The 17869-nt window shown below is 34.7% G+C and overlaps 1 protein-coding gene across 1 annotated transcript; it reads right to left on the bottom strand.

The window, feature by feature from the left end:
* Positions 1–572: 572 nt before the first annotated feature.
* On the bottom strand, positions 573–10474 carry LOC131149193 (uncharacterized). Its single transcript, XM_058099418.1, has 3 exons — positions 10252–10474; positions 8879–8997; positions 573–940 (listed from the first exon to the last, which is right to left on the bottom strand). Exons 1-3 carry the CDS (start codon positions 10331–10333, stop codon positions 827–829), a joined length of 315 nt encoding a protein of 104 aa, XP_057955401.1. The 5' UTR covers positions 10334–10474; the 3' UTR covers positions 573–826.
* Positions 10475–17869: the final 7395 nt, after the last annotated feature.

Below are 17869 nucleotides of genomic sequence, written 5' to 3'. Positions count from 1 at the left end.
TTTAACTAAATCGTATCCAAAATACAAATTCAAATATGAGAACTAAAATCTAATCCCAAACACAAACATAGTTACTTTGAATGCCATTCAAGACAAGACTGCCCCAGGTGCCACAAATAGAATTACTCCAAACGCTGTCACAAACTTAAGACAACAACAACAAAATCAAGCCTTAAATCCCACCAGATGGGATCGATTATATGAATCTTTTTATATCAATTTATGCGATCATAAATCATTTCTTTTGACAAATTCAGGAATATAATCTCAAGACAAAATCAAATCAATAAATAAACTTTCCAATAATACCATCAATGAATACATACCTAAGAAATAAATGTTTTCAATGATTAAAAATCCAAAGGTAATAAATAACAACAATTAGACCGTCACAAGACAACAATTAAACTTGGCCAGTCACATTACAACATTATCAACATGAATCATGACAATTTCTTTCTCAATGTCAAATGTCTATTTTTTCCCATATATATTTTAAAAATTAAAATTAAAAAAATAAATAAATGAATACCTGGGTGGGGGGCGGTGGAGAGAGGGAGAGAGATAGAGAGTTTAATCCAATTCATAAACATTTTCCTTTCCAAATTACCTCATGCAAACCCATACATAGCATGAATAATTCAAATATCCTGCCTAGTAAATAATAATAATAATAATAATAATTCACTTAACCTGTTCAAATTTAATCTGAATCCATGTATATCTGTTCTTTTGTTTTGGAATGGCAGCAACTTAGCTGAAAGAGAGCAACATAGATGAAAAGCGCCATCATGTGCATCTAAAAAAGCAAAAAATTTGTAGCCAGTCATTCGATTTCATCTAAATTCCCAAACAGTTCTTCCCAGTGAGACGTTGCTTCCTCTGGTGTTCGGAAGGTCCAGATATGTGGCTTGGCTTTCTCACGAGTTTCCAGAATTTCCTGCACTCAAAATAACAGCATTGTTAAACTTAACCCAGGAAGAAGGAAAATGGGGCATGCCAAAACTAAATTTTGCACAAAAATTAACACAGTAACAATAAATTCATATTCACAAGTTGCAAGTGAAAGAAGCTGTGACTAGTTAAGCAATGATGCAAGGAAAAATGAACTACAAGAACCAGCCACTGCATCCGCATATGGCAGGCAATAGCTCTTAAAACCTCAAAACAATTTTGTGAGGCAAGATTGGACAACTGGTTATTCCCATATCCCATCTCTAATGGGATTTCGCCAGAATCAGAGGAAAAAAGAAAGCATTGAAGAATAATTGATTCCCTAGGTTTTAAAGCCACCAAGTTATAAATAAAGTTGTGTAGTGATATAATCACTTCACCGTTTTTACTAGAAGCCAATAGTCCCAACTGTTGCCACCAGTGACTAGTCTGCATTGCCTAGACTCCAATTTTTTTCCCAAAGGATAAAAGTATACCAGGTTTATCCAAAACATCTCCTACCCTAAGTTTAGATTTAGAGTTGTATTGGATTTGAATAAAATGTAATATAAAATTGTCTTGAAATTTTTCAAATCCACCCAAATCCAAATCCAAGTTCCGAAATTCATGCTTCCAAACTCAACATTAAGGTGTAGTTTGGTTAGAGAATATACGATTCCACTTAGATAACACATTCCAAGAATCCTATTTTTCCAAATGCAATTTCTAGGAATTATTTATTTGGTTTGCATTTTAAGATTCCCAAGGAACATGCCACTACAACCATGTCACTTTCCAACCCTAGAACAAACATGAAAATGGGATGCTATAAGCATCTCATTCTTACATGTCCTAAAGGTCTCACCAATCATTCGTCACCTAATATACAAAAGTTTATCCAACTACTGCTTTTCCTCTCTTTTGATGACTGACATCCCATATAATCAAAACAATTTGGGCCACTTAGATAAAGCGAAACTTAAGAGTATTTACTCCTAAACACACTCGTGCGCAAAGTAACTGCACAAAGATCTATGCAATTCAGATATTTTTAGATTAATTTTCATAATCTTCCAAATATGGGCAGCTCGGTGCACAAAACTCCAGTGTATGCAAGATCCAAGGAAAGGGCGGACCACATTGGGTCTATAATACGCAGCCTTACCTTACATTTTTGCAAGAGATTGTTTCCATGCCTCGAACTCATGACCTCCAGGTCACACGGCAACAACCTTATCATTGCACCTAAGCTCCCCTTTTATAATCTTTCAAATATATGTATGTTCAAAATTTATAAATATAATTTTCAACTTTCAATATACATCCAATGCTTCTTTGAAACTTTTCTATATGCATCACATATAATGAACCTAAAAAATATTTTTAAATATAAATTTAAAAATAAAAAATAAATAAATAAAACTTATAAATAGAAGCACGAAAGAGAATATTATACAAATCCTAGCTTATTCACACCAAGAATATTCATGAAATTGTGCAATCCTATTCATGAGAGCGAACATTCATGAAATTGGTTCTTCATGAACTTTCAATTCAGGAAGATTATATGATTTAATAAAAGATTAGAATTCATATTATAAACTATACATATATATATAATAAAAAATGAAAGTCATTCTATATTCTCCCTAAATCAAAAGCTATTGAAAATGAAAATTTATTTTCATATCATTAAAAATTAAGAAAAATCAATCATTAATAATGTGTAAAACTAAATTTTTGTTCATTGATTTGGTATATCTTTTCCGATGTCATTAAGGATATGTACAATGGAGTAATGACTAGTGTAAAGACTATAGGTGTACATCAAGGATCTGCTTTGAGTCCTTATCTTTTTACTTTAGTGATGGACCAATTGACTAAGAGTATTCAAAAGGAGGTTCCATGGTGTATGTTGTTTGCAGATGATATTGTATTAATTGACGAAACTAGGGATGGAGTAGAGATGAGTTAGAATTATGAAGAGAAGCTTTGGAATCTAGAGGCTTTAAGACAAGTAAAAATAAAACAAAATATATGAAATGTAATTTTAGTAATGATATAAGGAATATTGGAGACAAAGTTAAACTTGATGATAAAGAAATAAATAGCACTTGTCGATTTCAATACCTTGGATCTATTATGCAAGCTGAAGGAGAAATTGAAGATGTAACGCATAGAGTTAAAGCAGGTTGGGTAAAATGGAGAAGTGCTTCAAGTGTTCTATGTGATCATAGAATACGCTTAAAATTGAAAGGGAAGTTTTATAGGACAGCTATAAGACCAGTTATGCTATATGGATCAGAATGTTGGGCGACGAAGAAACATAATATCTAAAAAGTAAAAGTTGCCGAGATGAGAATGCTTAGATGGATGAGTGGTATAACATTGAAAGATAAATTACGGAATGAACATATTCGTGATAAGTTAGGTGTAACTCCTATAGAAGATAAAATAAGGGAGGGACGACTCAGATGGTATGGACACTTGCAACGTAGGCCTTATAGTGCACCTATGAGGAAGAGTGACTTAGTTACTATGGGGGACAGTAGAAGGGGTAGGGGTAGACCTAAAATAACTTGGGAGGAGATAGTGAGTAAGGATTTAATATCTTTGAATCTATCAAAAGAAATGGTCCATGATCGCATAAATTGGCGAAAAAGGATTCATATAGTCGACCCCACTTAGTGGGACTAAGGCTTGGTTTTGTTGTTGTTGTTGTTGTTGTTGTTGTTGATTTGGTATATCTTTTATTTTCTTTCTTGCTTTCCATGATAACCAAACATGAAAAAAGAATTCCTTCATGTTTTCCTTTCCTTTCTCTTGTTTTCCAAGGTTCAAATGGAGCTTAAAAGAAATAATAATAATCAAAATTAGGGGGAAATGAGGATAAGATATCCTCCTAAATGCAAACAAAAACAAAAAACAAGAAACAATTACATCAGAGCCCCTCTCCACTCCTGCTGAACATCTTACAACAAAATTCCCTGAAAGAATTATTGTAACATACATGCACATTAGCATATATACATATATATATCATATCCTATCCTAGTTTCTATAAATTATTGTATCAATCTATCCACATTATGCATCATACCCATATCACCTAATCCTTAACCCTCTTTTCTTGTAAGAACAGAAAGCAAGAAAATAGTCTCAAAAACTAATCAACCTTTGGTGTCTTATTTATTTATTTATTATCATGGGTATGAACGTACTAAATTAAACATATTCAAAATGAAATTGATGCAGCCAGCATACAGAGGATTTTATTTTTATTTTTCATTTTTATTTACATTATTTTTTTTGGGGTGATATCTCCAAAATTAATGATTATTTTTACTTAAAGAACTTGTATTTTGGCTTAACTAGGTTTTATTTAGTTTCCTTTTTCTTCTAAGCATTGTAAGCCTAGTATTAGTTATTATTCAGATTGGAACTGAGAATTAATGGTGTTGGAGTTTGGTCCTGCATCAAGTAGTATCAGAGCAGAACCTGATCCAATACAGTTGTCAGTTTTTTTTGACAGGGTTCATGTTTTTAAGTTTTAACTTAAATTGCCACAGCTGTCAGCGTTTGAAAGGGTTGTCTACAAGTTTTAACTCAAACTTGTCAGGATCGCAATTTGGACTTAGATCACCTTGCATCTACCACTATCACCGCCATTCAACATTGATTTTTCTATGTCTCTCCACCACTTCCAACCAACTGCAGGAATTTTTTAAACAAATTTAACAAAAAAAAAAAATCTTAGTCATGCAGCCCAACTTCCCTCTATCACCCCAGCCACATTAGGTCTGGACCTGCCCAAAAAAAAAGGTACAAAGCCAGATCTCTTCCAGCTCTATACCAGCAAACCCCAACACACACTAATATGAATCCTTGCTGCAAATCAATCAAAATGTTAGACAGCTATAAGACCAGCCAAGCTCTATAGATCAAAATGTTGGGCAACTAAGAAACAACATACCAAAAAAGTAAAAGTTGTCAAAATACGAATACTAAAGTGGATGAGTGGTATATCAACAACAACAACAACAAAACCAAGCCTTAGTCCCACTAAGTGGGGTCGGCTATATGAATTATTTTCCGCCAATTTATGCGATCATGGACCATTTCTTTTGATAGCTCAATGATATTAAATCCTTACTCACTATCTCCTACCAAGTTATTTTAGGTCTACCCCTACCCCTTCTACTGCCTCCCATAGTTTCTAAGTCACTCTTCCTCACAAGTGCACTATAAGGCCTACGTTGCAAGTGTCCATACCATCTGAGTCGTCCCTCCCTTATCTTATCTTCTATAGGAGTTACACCTAACTTACCACGAATATGTTCATTCCTTAATTTATCTTTCAATGTTATACCACTCATCCATCTAAGCATCCTCATCTCGGCAACTTTTACTTTTTGGATATTATGTTTCTTCGTCGCCCAACATTCTGATCCATATAGCATAGCTGGTCTTATAGCTGTCTTATAAAACTTTCCTTTCAATTTTAAGGGTATTCTACGATCACATAACACACTTGAAGCACTTCTCCATTTTACCCAACTTGCTTTAACTCTATGCATTACATCATCTTCAATTTCTCCTTCAGCTTGCATAATAGATCCAAGGTATCGAAATCTACAAGTGCTATTTATTTCTTCATCATCAAGTTTAACTTTGTCTCCAATATTCCTCCTATCATTACTAAAATTACATTTCATATATTCTGTTTTATTTCTACTTATCTTAAAACCTCTAGATTCCAAAACTTCCCTCCATAATTCTAACTCAGCCTCTATTTCATTCCTAGTTTCGTCAATTAATACAATATCATCTGCAAACAACATACACCATGGAACCTCCTTTTGAATACTCTTAGTCAATTGGTCCATCACTAAAGCAAAAAAATAAGGACTCAAAGCAGATCCTTGATGTACACCTATGGTAATTGGAAATTCTCTTGTTCTCCATCTATAGTCTTTACACTAGTCATTACTCAATCGTACATATCCTTAATGACATCGGTATACCTACAACATACACCTTTTTTTTCTAAAACCCACCATAGAACTTCCCTAGGTATCCTATCATATGCTTTCTCAAGGTCAATAAATATCATATGCAAGTCCCTCTTCTTTTCCCTAAACTTTTTCATTAATCTTCTTAAAAGATAAAGAGCATTTGTGGTAGATCTCCCAGGCATAAAACCAAATTGATTTTCTGAGATCTTCGTTTCTAACCTTAATCTTTGTTCAACTACTCTTTCCCATAATTTCATCCTATGACTCATAAGTTTAATTCCACGATAGTTATTACAATTTTGAATATCTCCTTTATTTTTGTATATAGGTATTAAAGTGTTTTTCCTCCATTCATCTGGCATTTTCTTGGTTTTTACAATTGTATTAAATAAATTAGTTAACCATATAATTCCATTAATGATGAGTGGTATATCAATAAAGGATAAATTGACAAACATATTTGCAATAAGTTACGCATAACAGCGGTAGAAAATAAGATAAGAGAGGGGCAACTTAGATGGTTTGCGCATTTGAAATGCACATCAAGTACTGCACCAGTGAGGAGTGACGTAGTTATTGTTGCTGGTATAGAAAAAGTAAATAATATGTAGGATTTAATAACTCTTAGGCTATCCGAGGAAAATTCCCTTGGTCTAATGAATTGGCGGAAAATAATTCATGTAGCCGACTGCCGACCCACCCAGTGGAACTTAAGGCTTATTGTTATTGTTGTTGTCATTTGTCAACACATCTCGGGGCGGAGACCCGCACCAACCCAAATGGGAGACTGAGCAAGTGTAGGAAAAATGAGGGATTTTGAGTTTCACTGTGATCAACGTCACCGCTAACTTATTATTTTTCAAAGTGTGGTTAGTTCACCTAAATCTCCACAAATTTTGGTCTCTAAATAAACCTAGGTCTAGGAACGAATAGTCTTGATCTACATAACTAGAGTCACGTTTGGGAGTACAATTATGCAAGGGAAAGGTATCAAGCTATCAGCACCCTCTACAAACCTGTCTAAATGGACAGCACCAAATTAGCCGTTGAGTACCCATTTGAACTCAATTAATCTAGTCTTATTGATTCTTCCATGTTTATTATTTTTTACTAGCTTTTAAATATTAGAGAGTCCCATCATTGCGGATGCTATTCCAACTAATGCATGACAAAACAAATGGGTCACCCATTTGGGAGACCTGGACATCATCTAGGATAATGCTATTATCCCTCATAAGTTGTGGTTAAGGAAAATTAGTGCAGATATGGCTACAAAGATTCAACTACACCATCACCTGGGTTGGTTACGATTTAATTTCGAGTTTGAATAAATTTTGAGAATTGAATTGTGGGGGATAGGCATGGGTGGGTCCACATGGCTTTGATTGTGAGCTATAGCCCACACTCAATAGACAAAAAATTCCTTCTATTCCTAATACTACATATGAAATAGGCTTAAAACAACAAATTTTTTTTTCTCTTGGAATTGCACCCACTCAATTTGGTGCTACACGGGGTCTAAGTCCAAATAAACAAAATTCTGGAGTTGTTTCAAAGCTTAAAAAATAGAGAGAAGAAAATCCGATTGAGGAAATCCAATGTAGAAAAGAGTTGACTTTTTTTTATTAGTACTATAATGAATACTACGATAATAAATAATAAAAAAAACACTCTATTTATCATAAGAAAACTATCACAAGAAATTTTCACAAGTGATGTGGAATCCAATAACTTATTGAAATTTACTAAGTGTGAAAATCAACTAATTCTAACAAATGATAGAATTCTACATCACTTGCGAAACTTTCTTGTGATGAATAGAAAAAATTTACAATAATTTATGATTTTAATGAATAATTGCAGAAAGTCTTATAAAATAAAATAAAATAAATGCATTGTGCATGAGAGCCTCAGCCCCCACAAACCATAGGTCCTAGATCAAGCACTAGGGATAAGGATGATGGTTGAGAGAATCAATCAGAGCATAGGAGTGGATTATATAGGTTTTATCTTTATCTATAGTTAGATGGCCGTAGGTATTAAATTTAATTTGATTTGTTCTTATCTTTAGTCTCTAGTGGGTTAGGATGCTTGGAAATTTGTATAAGCTAGAGATAGGGGTATCACTTGTAAGCATCAACCTCAACATTGAACACATGATCATGCACCATTTTATCCCTTTCTCCATTGACGGCCATGCACCATGTTATCCCTTTCTCCAATTACCTTCTCCTCTAAATATCTCTTCTTCCTTCTCTATCTCTCTCTTTCCATTCTAATCCATTTCTGGTCACCTTCCTTTTCTCTCCATCCTTCTAGAATTTTTACTTTTTTACAATTGTTTACACCTTTATCCCTTCTTCATCTCTAATTTTCTGCAACTCTCTTTTCCACTCCCTTTCCCTCTCCTTTCCATATTCCAGTTTGAGCCCAGTCATCTCCCTCCTAAGATTTCTATATTTCTACAATTCTCCTATGATCTTATTTTGTGTCTTGTAACTTGTAAGGGACCCCATATTTGATCGGGAACCCACTGAATTTCTGAAGAGAGCGACTTGAGTTCCCATACCACTTCTATGCCAAATTTCCAATTCCCATTTCAAAAACTATTTATTAGAAATACTTTCATTATGCACCTTGTGGGCACTCCATGATCCCTTTTCCAACCACATTATCTACCAAAGCTTAATGCAATTAAAGGAGAACCATAAAATTAGAACAAGCAATGAATATTCAACTTAAATTCTACCAGGGAGTTGGTTCAAATACCAGGAAGCCTTCCCTTAGCGAACTAAACATTCACATCAACAGTACAGCTGCAATTTTTTACAAACCCTTGCTTCTAAGGCTGTAATAGCTTTCAACTAGAGCAATAAGAAGCACACAACATATTAAGCAGATCCACAAGTTAGTCAAGTTTTATTACAAACCTGAACCACAGAAGCCCGTTTTGTTTTTAGACTTAAACAGTCAACAAGAGCATTCCATTTCTCAGAACAGTTATCAAGTACTCCTAGCCGATAATACTGCTGCATCTGATGGACTGGAGCTGCCAGAATGCAAAAGGCCATTGGTTAGAGAGGCAAGGAAAGGCACGATGTAGAAAGCCTTAGCTCTGGTTGTTTCCTTAACTTGAAAAGGTGACTTTCAAGGTATAACACCATCACTATTGGGTCAAGGCTGCTCAATATTAATTTGACAATTGAATGCTAAAACATCATAAGGGGGAAAAATATAAACAAAACAATAAATGTTGGAATGCAGGTATACTTGAATAAATCCCAGAATCTCCACTTGTTCAAAGGCAAAAATTCAGCACAAAACTGCCATCAAAACTTCAATAAACCCTAGGCACAAGTACAAAACAGTTGTCAAGGAATGCGTTGGGGTAAAGAGAAGTGGATTGATGCAGCAATTATAAAACTGTAGACACCCCATTTTACCCACCAACACATTGCAACAACAACTACATGCAGAAAATGTTACAATTTGAGGATGCTCTTCAATTTTAAAAGGGTTCCGTTCGGCCAATTATAGACATCAACCCCCTCCAAACCCAGTTCTAGGCTTCCGAATGCTTAATTTTTTGCAAAAGTTACTGCAGGGAATATTGTCAAATAAATGTTCACGCAAATCACGCATGCAGTTAAACACACACATGCGCACCAAAAAGTCTATAGGTTTATATTTGTTGATGCCTCCAAATGCTTATCCTACAAACCGCCAAAACCATCCACAATTCTCCGCAACCCCGTCCTTGCCCAATGAGGCAATGAGACAGGAACTTGCTTGCATTTGCATACACATTGTGCAATTTTCAAGGAATCCCCTAATATATCCCTCAAGATGTCACGTTTAAGAGATATGCAAGAGATTAACTGGTTTTTTATTCTACTATTGAGTGAATTGCATTCATATGAAATAGTTTTGACATACATATTTGCGCATCAACACATAATATTCTCTATTAAAATTGGAAAAAAAAAAAAAAACACACACACACACACACACACACACAAACACACACACGCACGCACACATACAGAGCTACATTTACTTAGACGAACACAGACATTATTCGACAACTCAGGCACTAAAGAAAAAACTGAATAATTATCAGGAAGAAATATTAGCTCGTGGATTGTAGGCAGTACATCAGCACTGCCTACAATCATTATTATTATTTTGGAAGCGAATTTTAGATCCTCAGAAACATTTTAAGATTCGATAGAAAAGAACCCTAATAATAACAGCGCAGAGATTACGCGGAGGAGAAAGAGGACAGGCGGGCGACAGTTAGTACAATAGCAAAACCAAAGAGCGTTGAAGCAGGTGGTGCAGGACAATCGCCGGCTAGGGACTGGGCGTTGGTCCTCGGAATTCATTGTGATCGAGGTGGCGGTGGGAAGAGAAGCGGATTCGGTTTCGAGGCGGAGCCAGCGACTCGCGCGTCGCGAGCCGGCGCTTGACTAGATAGCCTAGATTTCAATTTTTGGGCAAGACCATCTAGGTAGAACTATTTACTAATCACAATTTACAATTTATTACTCGCTCATATACAAAGGTTTGGTGTTACATACCCCAAAATGGGACTCAAGTAAGTAGCGTGTGGCGCTCATTGAGAGCTCTCCCTCGACAAATCAGTCAAATCTCACACGTTCAAACCTGTAAACACGAGTACCAAGTGAGTCTCAATACTCAAGAAAAACGAGTAACAATATGATACCACACGAACAATATATTCACATACACGAAATAAGGTCATAACAATCAATAATATCACAATTCAAGACAACAAAACACCGTAATGAAAAAGACTACTTGTATTATTCAAATCCAAGAGAATAATCATATAGACGTTAATACAGATAATCATATATTCATTTTAAATCCATGGAGAATACAATTATAGTAGTATCTCTCTCCCCCTTGTCCCCATTACATTGTCACTCCCTAACACTTGGCTTTTAAAAAATTATTATTTTTAAAAATTTCGATGATTAGCCTAATTATCTCACTTCCAATAACCAAAATAAAGATTAAATTTGATTTATTAACTTCTTTTTTGATAGACCAATCAATTCAACTCAACTCATTTATAATTTCAAGAGTTTTGATTCATATTCATTTGAGATGGATTGACAGTTTAAATATTCGTTTTAAATGGTTAATAATAACGAAGTATGATCATGATTAGATGCAATTTCTTCATGCAGTGTTCTTTGTTTTTGTTATTTTTTTGTTGGTCCATCTCTCGCATTGTTCTTCTTTCTATGTTAGTCATTGGCTCTTTTTATAACCATATTTGTGTTTTGATTTTAGTTTGGCGGTCTCTTACATGATATATTACATAGTTGTTTCATTGTTTGATGCAATAAATTTCTATTGGGTTCATTGTTTTTCCATATTACGTATGCTTGTGTTCAATTTTACATTTTCACCCCAAATTACGTTTGCATTATAGTTTTATCCATTAATTTGTTTTATTTGTTTTGTTTTGCATTCTTGTTGTGTTTCTCATACTTTTGCTCTATTTTGTTGTCAAGTCCTAATTATACATGTGATGAAGTATTAAAGGACTATAACAATCAATATAAGATAGATGAGGAAGGAAGTGATGAGCAACGGTGTTAGGGATACTGTAAATAGTGATAATGATGTTTAGCATGATGATGACTATATAACAAAATTTAGATAATGAGATTGAGAGTGATATGAACAAATGTGATGTAGAGGGCAATTCTATGAAAGAAGGTGGTAGGTTGTATGTGTATTGTGATGATGATGATGTTGAATCAGATTTTGCTCAATCTAATAAGCTCGATACTGATTTAAATTTTGATTCCAGTAAGAGGGGGAAAAGGTTTTCAAAGTTTCATACTAATTAAAGTTGATCTGCATAACCAACTATTTAGAGTGAGGATACTATTTAGGTCTTTCAATGAACTCAAGCAAGCTATTAGGCAATATGATATCATCAATGCATGGTAAGATTAAGTTCCCAGAGAATGACAATAGAAGGCTAAGGGTTGTCTATAAAAAGGGATGTTCATGGTCAATCTATGCTTCATTTACGCAAAAAATAAAAATTAAAAAAGAAATGATAGTACAAATGAAATCTTATGAACCCACACACACGTGGCAATGACTCTAAAAACAAGCACATTACTTGTAATTGGTTATCTAAAAGATACTAGTTACAATATAAGGCATACCCTAATTGTGGGTGGATTGCAAGAAACTACGGAATGATTTAGAATGCTCATATTGTGAGGAATGGTGTATTCCCAAGAGGGGGAGAGAATTAGGTATTAAAAATATTCATAGGTTAAATTCAAATTACATACAGTATTTCGCAACCTAGGGTATTTCTAATTAGTTACCAATTTCCCGAATAAATAAATATGCAGATATTTAAGAATATATGACATTCACAACAAGTTAAATATTAGCATACAAGTGCAGAAATTAAATAGTGTAGGGAAAAAGAAAGCGCAACACAAAATTTGTTATTGGAATTCGGCCAATCCTGCATACGATCCCGCCTTAAGCCAGTAGCAAAAGGATTCACTAAGTGCTCACTTTAACCGAGTGAAGCGATGCCACTTACACTCTCCTTACAAGGCGGAGACTCTCTAACTCAAATTATAGGGTTGAGCGACAACCAATTCTCTTTACAATGCGGAGACACCTCAACTCAATTATCAGGCTGAGCCAAACTGTGCACACTTTCCAGATGATGCAAATCCTAGCTCACCTAACCGGGTTCGAGCCAAATCGAGACTCTTCACAGGGCGAGTCTCCCTCTTCAGGCCACGCCTGGAATACAATAAAGAATATTTTTCATACAAACAAATTGCTTCTAAAATAAGCCGAGATGTACAAATTGAAGCTCTAAATACACTCTCACAAGATATGAATTAAAGCTCAAGTGAGTATGTGTGGTAATTCTCTTAGAAAAATATTTTCTAATTAAAACCGAGAGTATGGAAAATAAATTATATAATATAAAATATGAGAAACCTTTCAAGAAAAAATATATAGATAAAAGTATGCTCAAGGTTCTCTTTTCAATATCCCAAGAATTTCCCCAAAATGATTTTTTCAAATAAAGTTCAAGGGAAGCTAGGGCTTTGTGCACAAGAAGATTTTTGCAAATAAACACATGTGAGCTTATGAATCTTGCAATGTATATGCAAAGATTCACAACCTATAAGGAATTTCTCCCCAAAAATATTTATCAAAAAAACACTATGTGGAGAGCTTTTAATCTTACTCACAAGGATGACTTTCAAAAGTAAAGGCTTGAGAGAGTAACTGTTTTTTAAAATATATATGTCCAAATGAATGATTTCTTAAACAACTTGCAAATGCAATAACTTTGCAAGTGAAATAAGTAAAACTCTCTTTCAAAATGATTTTTCAAAGGAATTAAGAGAAAGAGAGTAAAAATGAATAAAGCATAAAAATAATTTTTGGAAGGATTTTTAATATGAGCATTAATTAAAAAATGAGTAATGAAGGGGTATTTATAGAATCTTGACAAAATATGACCATTAGGGATACGCTGGGCATTTCTTAATTTGTTTAATAAAAAATTAATTGCGTTTAAGCGCTAAAAAAATTGGTCAACCCGAGAGGTTCGGTCGACTGACCAAAGTCTCAGTCGACTGAGCTAGGACGATTTCCAACCCTTCGTACGTTCAGTCGGCTGGCCACAAGAACTGGTTGACTGAGCCATTGAAGGTCGGTCTACTGAGGTCATTTTGTTCTTCTATGGCCAGTTGACGTATGCACAAAATATTAGGCTCAGTTGAGTGGTGAATGCACCAGTCGACTGGCCTTAAAGTTAAATTCAAATTTTACGTGGTTTGATTGACTGAGGATACTTAATTGAAAAACTGGTCGGTCGACTGGGCTTTGTAAAATGTTGACTTTCTAACCTACAACATTGTCGGTCGACAAAGCTAAATAAAGCATATGGGTCAGTCGACTAAGCTTGGATAAAAATGTAATTTTGGCCTTGATTTGTTTTCCAAAACATATTAAAACTTTTATATGATTTTAGTCTTTGATGAAAAAAAATTTTTGTGAAAGTTTTGGTCCCCTAAGGTCAGTCTACGATTCGTCTGAGCTTTATCATCATACCATACAAGACATGCATTATTAAAGACCAAATATAAAAACTAAATACATTACAAATAAAATATTGAAATTTAGAATGGCTACCAAGAGGGGGGTGAATTGGAATATTTAGATTAAACTTACCCCTTTTTTATGATTCTTACTTATTTTAATCCAATACTATAAAGGTAAATTAATCAATTTACAATCTAAACCAAATCACGCCAAAAAAAAAACACAATCCAATCAAAGCTCAACCAATCATTCAAGAATAATATTTCCCTTTGATAGAAGTCCTACAGTTGTTTTGCAAAACTTGTTTTGAATGAATTTTTTTTATTGCTTTATCTCTTAACCAAGATTTCTGAAAATTAACCAACGTACTCCCTTGTGGGTTTCCGCAAACGATTAATTAAAAACGTACTTTCTTAAATCAAGAGGTTTCCTTGAATATGATGTATAAGCCCTGCGACCTGTACTTGATATACACAGTATATAATGCGAAAAGTAAAGAGAGTAAGGAGAAGAAGAACACCTAGAATTACGAGGTTCGGCATATCCCCAGCCTATGTCCTCGCCTTTGGTCAATTCCACCAAAGGATTCCACTAAGTATGCTCTTTACCGGGCAGACCAAGCCTTTACAAAAATCCCTCTTTTAGGTAAAGAAACCTCTCCAAGTGAACAATCCTCACTTGGTACAACGATCCAAACAAGCCTTGTACCGTCAACAAAATAACAAGATTGCTATAATGATCTGTGTACAAAAGAGACTCTCAAAACAGAGCAGAGTTGTACAAGTTAGAGCGCAATTAATACTTCAATCAAATAAACAATAAAGAAACTATGTAGCTCAAATGTTTAGAGATCACCAAGAGTTTGTTTTGAAAAATCAAACTCGAAGTATGAATTGTGGCTTTGATATTTCAGCAGAGTTTCAGAACTTTTCTCCCAGATGGAGTGTGAGCAATAGAAAGCTTTGAGAGATTGAATGCTTTAATTTCAAAAGAGAGCTGAGTAATTGCTTGGAATTATAATTCTGGAGTTTAAAGGAGTATTTATAGGCATTCTTGGCTTAGTTTCCTTGTTCCCCAAGTGTCTTTGAGTATTTTCCAAGTTTTTACAACGTTCATGTTTTGAAAAACTAATTTTTAAAATTTTCCCATTGGGGTTTAAAAACTAAAACTCATGGAGTCAGTCGGCTAGACAGGCAACTGGGTAGTTCAAAAATCATAAGGTCAGTCAGCTGGACAGGCGGGTGACACCATTTTGTCTCCCAAAAGTTATTTCAAGAAATTGTCAGTTGGTTGGCAAAACACAGTATATTTTGAGTCAGTCGGGGGAGTAAATTTGCCTTGGTTAAGTCAATCGGCTGGACAGACAAAAAACTGGTTTTTCTTTTTGGTTCTTCAATTTCAGTTTTACACTCATGATGTGATTTTTCAAAAAATATTTCCAGGGATTAAAAATAAGTTTCTTAGGTCTTAAAGAGCTTCTTATTCTCTAAAATTGTCATTTGATACAAAGTACTTACAACAAGCTTTTCTTAAGCATAATACTTCAAGACTTTGATAATCCTTTTGACTTCAAGTCCCCTTTTTTATCTTTAAGCTTTTAAGTACTAAGGCTTCAAGTCTTTTTCTTTACTGCTTGAAAATTTTGTTGAAGCTTTCTCTTGATATTCATAGCTTGTTCTCTTGATGTAACTTTAATGCATAGCTTGTTCTCTTGATGATGCTTTAACTCATAGCTTCTTTCTCTTGTGTTGAGATATGTATTCCTGAAACAAGATCACTCAACAGACAAGCTATACCAGCTTCATTTGTTATCATCAAAACAAAATTGAAAAACCTAATTTGGCCAACAATCTCCCTCTTTTTTATTATGACAAATGAGAAGCAAAGATAAGGATAAAAATAAACTCCCCCTTACTATATGCATATGTATCCGGTATCAAAACTCATAGTTTTCATGCACATACGCATCCATAGATGTACATCCATATAAGCATAGTTTTCATGCATATACTCATCCATAGATACAAAGTTCATAATTCATAGGGAAAAGTCATAAAAGTTATAATATTACATAACATAAGTACTCATGGACTTCCATCTTTGCTTGTCAAAAACTCTCCCCCTTTTGACATCAATCAAAAAGTAAGGGAAAATGAGTAAGCAAGGCTACCATTCAAAAACTTATTACATACTGAAATAAAAAAAATTTCAAGGAAAATAGAACATCAGTTATCAACAACTGCATCTTCTTCTTCTTTTCTTCTTCTTCTTTGGATTCATCATCTTCACCTTCTTCATGTTCTTCTTCAGTGTTTTCTTCATCATCACCATTTTCATCTTGGGAGTCCTCTTCATCACTTCCTACATCACTTGCAGGAGCAAAACTAATATCCATAGGATCTAAAGGATGAGATGAACTGGCTAGATATTTTTCAATGCAACCTACACTATCATTAAGTCAAGAATAATTCGCTTGAAGAGCTGAGAAGTTGGTTTGAAGAGATTTGATTCCAGTCTGCATGTCTTGGATAAAACTAGTGAACTGCTAATAAAATGGATTGAACCAAGAAGGAGGACCAGCAACAAGAGAAGGAGGAGGTGCTTTACCTTCACTTCCTTTAAGAACCCAGTCATCATTGCATCTTTCATAGCCCATCAACTTAAGAGTAGTAGAGTTAAAAATATCATAGTGAGTACGTTTGACAAAATGATCAGAAGATGAAGATATATGAAGTTTAGCAAAAAGCATCTTTAGGGTTCCTCCATAAGGAAGAGTAACCCTTCATGCCTCTACACGTGAAATCATCCATTGAAGCATAAGACTTGGTAAATCCAGCTTCTTACCCTTGAGAAGGCACTAGAGGACAAAACAATCAGCATAAGAAATATAGGCATGAGATCCTGCTTGAGGAAGGATGTTATATGTGATGATTTTCTGCAGTATTTATGCCTAAAGATTTAGGTGTTTATATAGAGGGGGTCCTTCAAAAGAAACAAGAGCATGGTCTAATATCAATGGAAGAAATTCTTCTAGAGTGAAGTCTTGTTCGTAAATCCAAGATGTTCCAAAAGTAGGACACCTAAACTCGGCATTTGGTACGTGAAAGATTTTTGCAAGTGATTCTGATGTAAGAGATATAGACTTCCCCATGACTTTTGTTGAAAGTCCGTTTGCTTCTCGGACAAGATTTGCATAGAAAAGTTTGATAAGGGTTGGGAAGTGGCCCTTGGCTTGAAATAGTATAAATTTTTTCCATCCAAGAGTTTCGAATAATGAAAGGATGTGTGGAAAATCAGAAGAAAAGAAAGAGGTATCAAGAACTTTACCAAGAAGAGGTTCCGTCATGCTTAATTGATTATGGTAGAGGGTTTTGGCATGAGGAGCCACGAGCCATTGTTCAATGGCTGGATCTTTAGAGTGGTGTTGCGAAGAGGTAGATGCTTTCTTGTTTCCAACGGATTTGATCCTCAGCATTTGGATGATTTGGTATTGGAGGATGATCTCTAGTGGTATTCTTGAGGAAGAAGAGTAGAGGAAAGGAAGAGGCGAAGGGTAAAGCTTATGAAGAAACCCTAGGTCAATTGACTGACCACGTCAATGACTCGAATTTTTATAACTAAAGTTAGGGTTTTCCGTTAGTCAGTCGGCTGGGTCTAGAGCCAGTCGACTGACTCCCCTCTATTTCGAAGTTTAGTCATTCAGTCAGTCGGCTGGGTCTGGAGCCAGACGGCTGACTTCATCTTGTTTGATTGAGATCTTTATATTTTTTACTTTTTACTCA

The sequence above is a fragment of the Malania oleifera genome, chromosome 2 (genome assembly GCF_029873635.1).
Source record: "Malania oleifera isolate guangnan ecotype guangnan chromosome 2, ASM2987363v1, whole genome shotgun sequence".
Taxonomy (NCBI): domain Eukaryota; kingdom Viridiplantae; phylum Streptophyta; class Magnoliopsida; order Santalales; family Ximeniaceae; genus Malania; species Malania oleifera.
The sequence above is the reverse complement of the archived record's forward strand: the minus strand, read 5'-3'. Positions and strand labels throughout refer to the sequence as shown.

Coding starts and splice junctions, on each gene's coding strand:
- LOC131149193 (XM_058099418.1), bottom strand. CDS start 10,333: ATGAATTCCGAGGACCAACGCCCAGTCCCTAGCCGGCGATTGTCCTGC. Junction 8,998..10,251: donor CGCTCTTTGGTTTTGCTATT/GTACTAACTGTC, acceptor GCATTCTGGCAG/CTCCAGTCCATCAGATGCAG. Junction 941..8,878: donor AACGGGCTTCTGTGGTTCAG/GTTTGTAATAAA, acceptor TTTTGAGTGCAG/GAAATTCTGGAAACTCGTGA.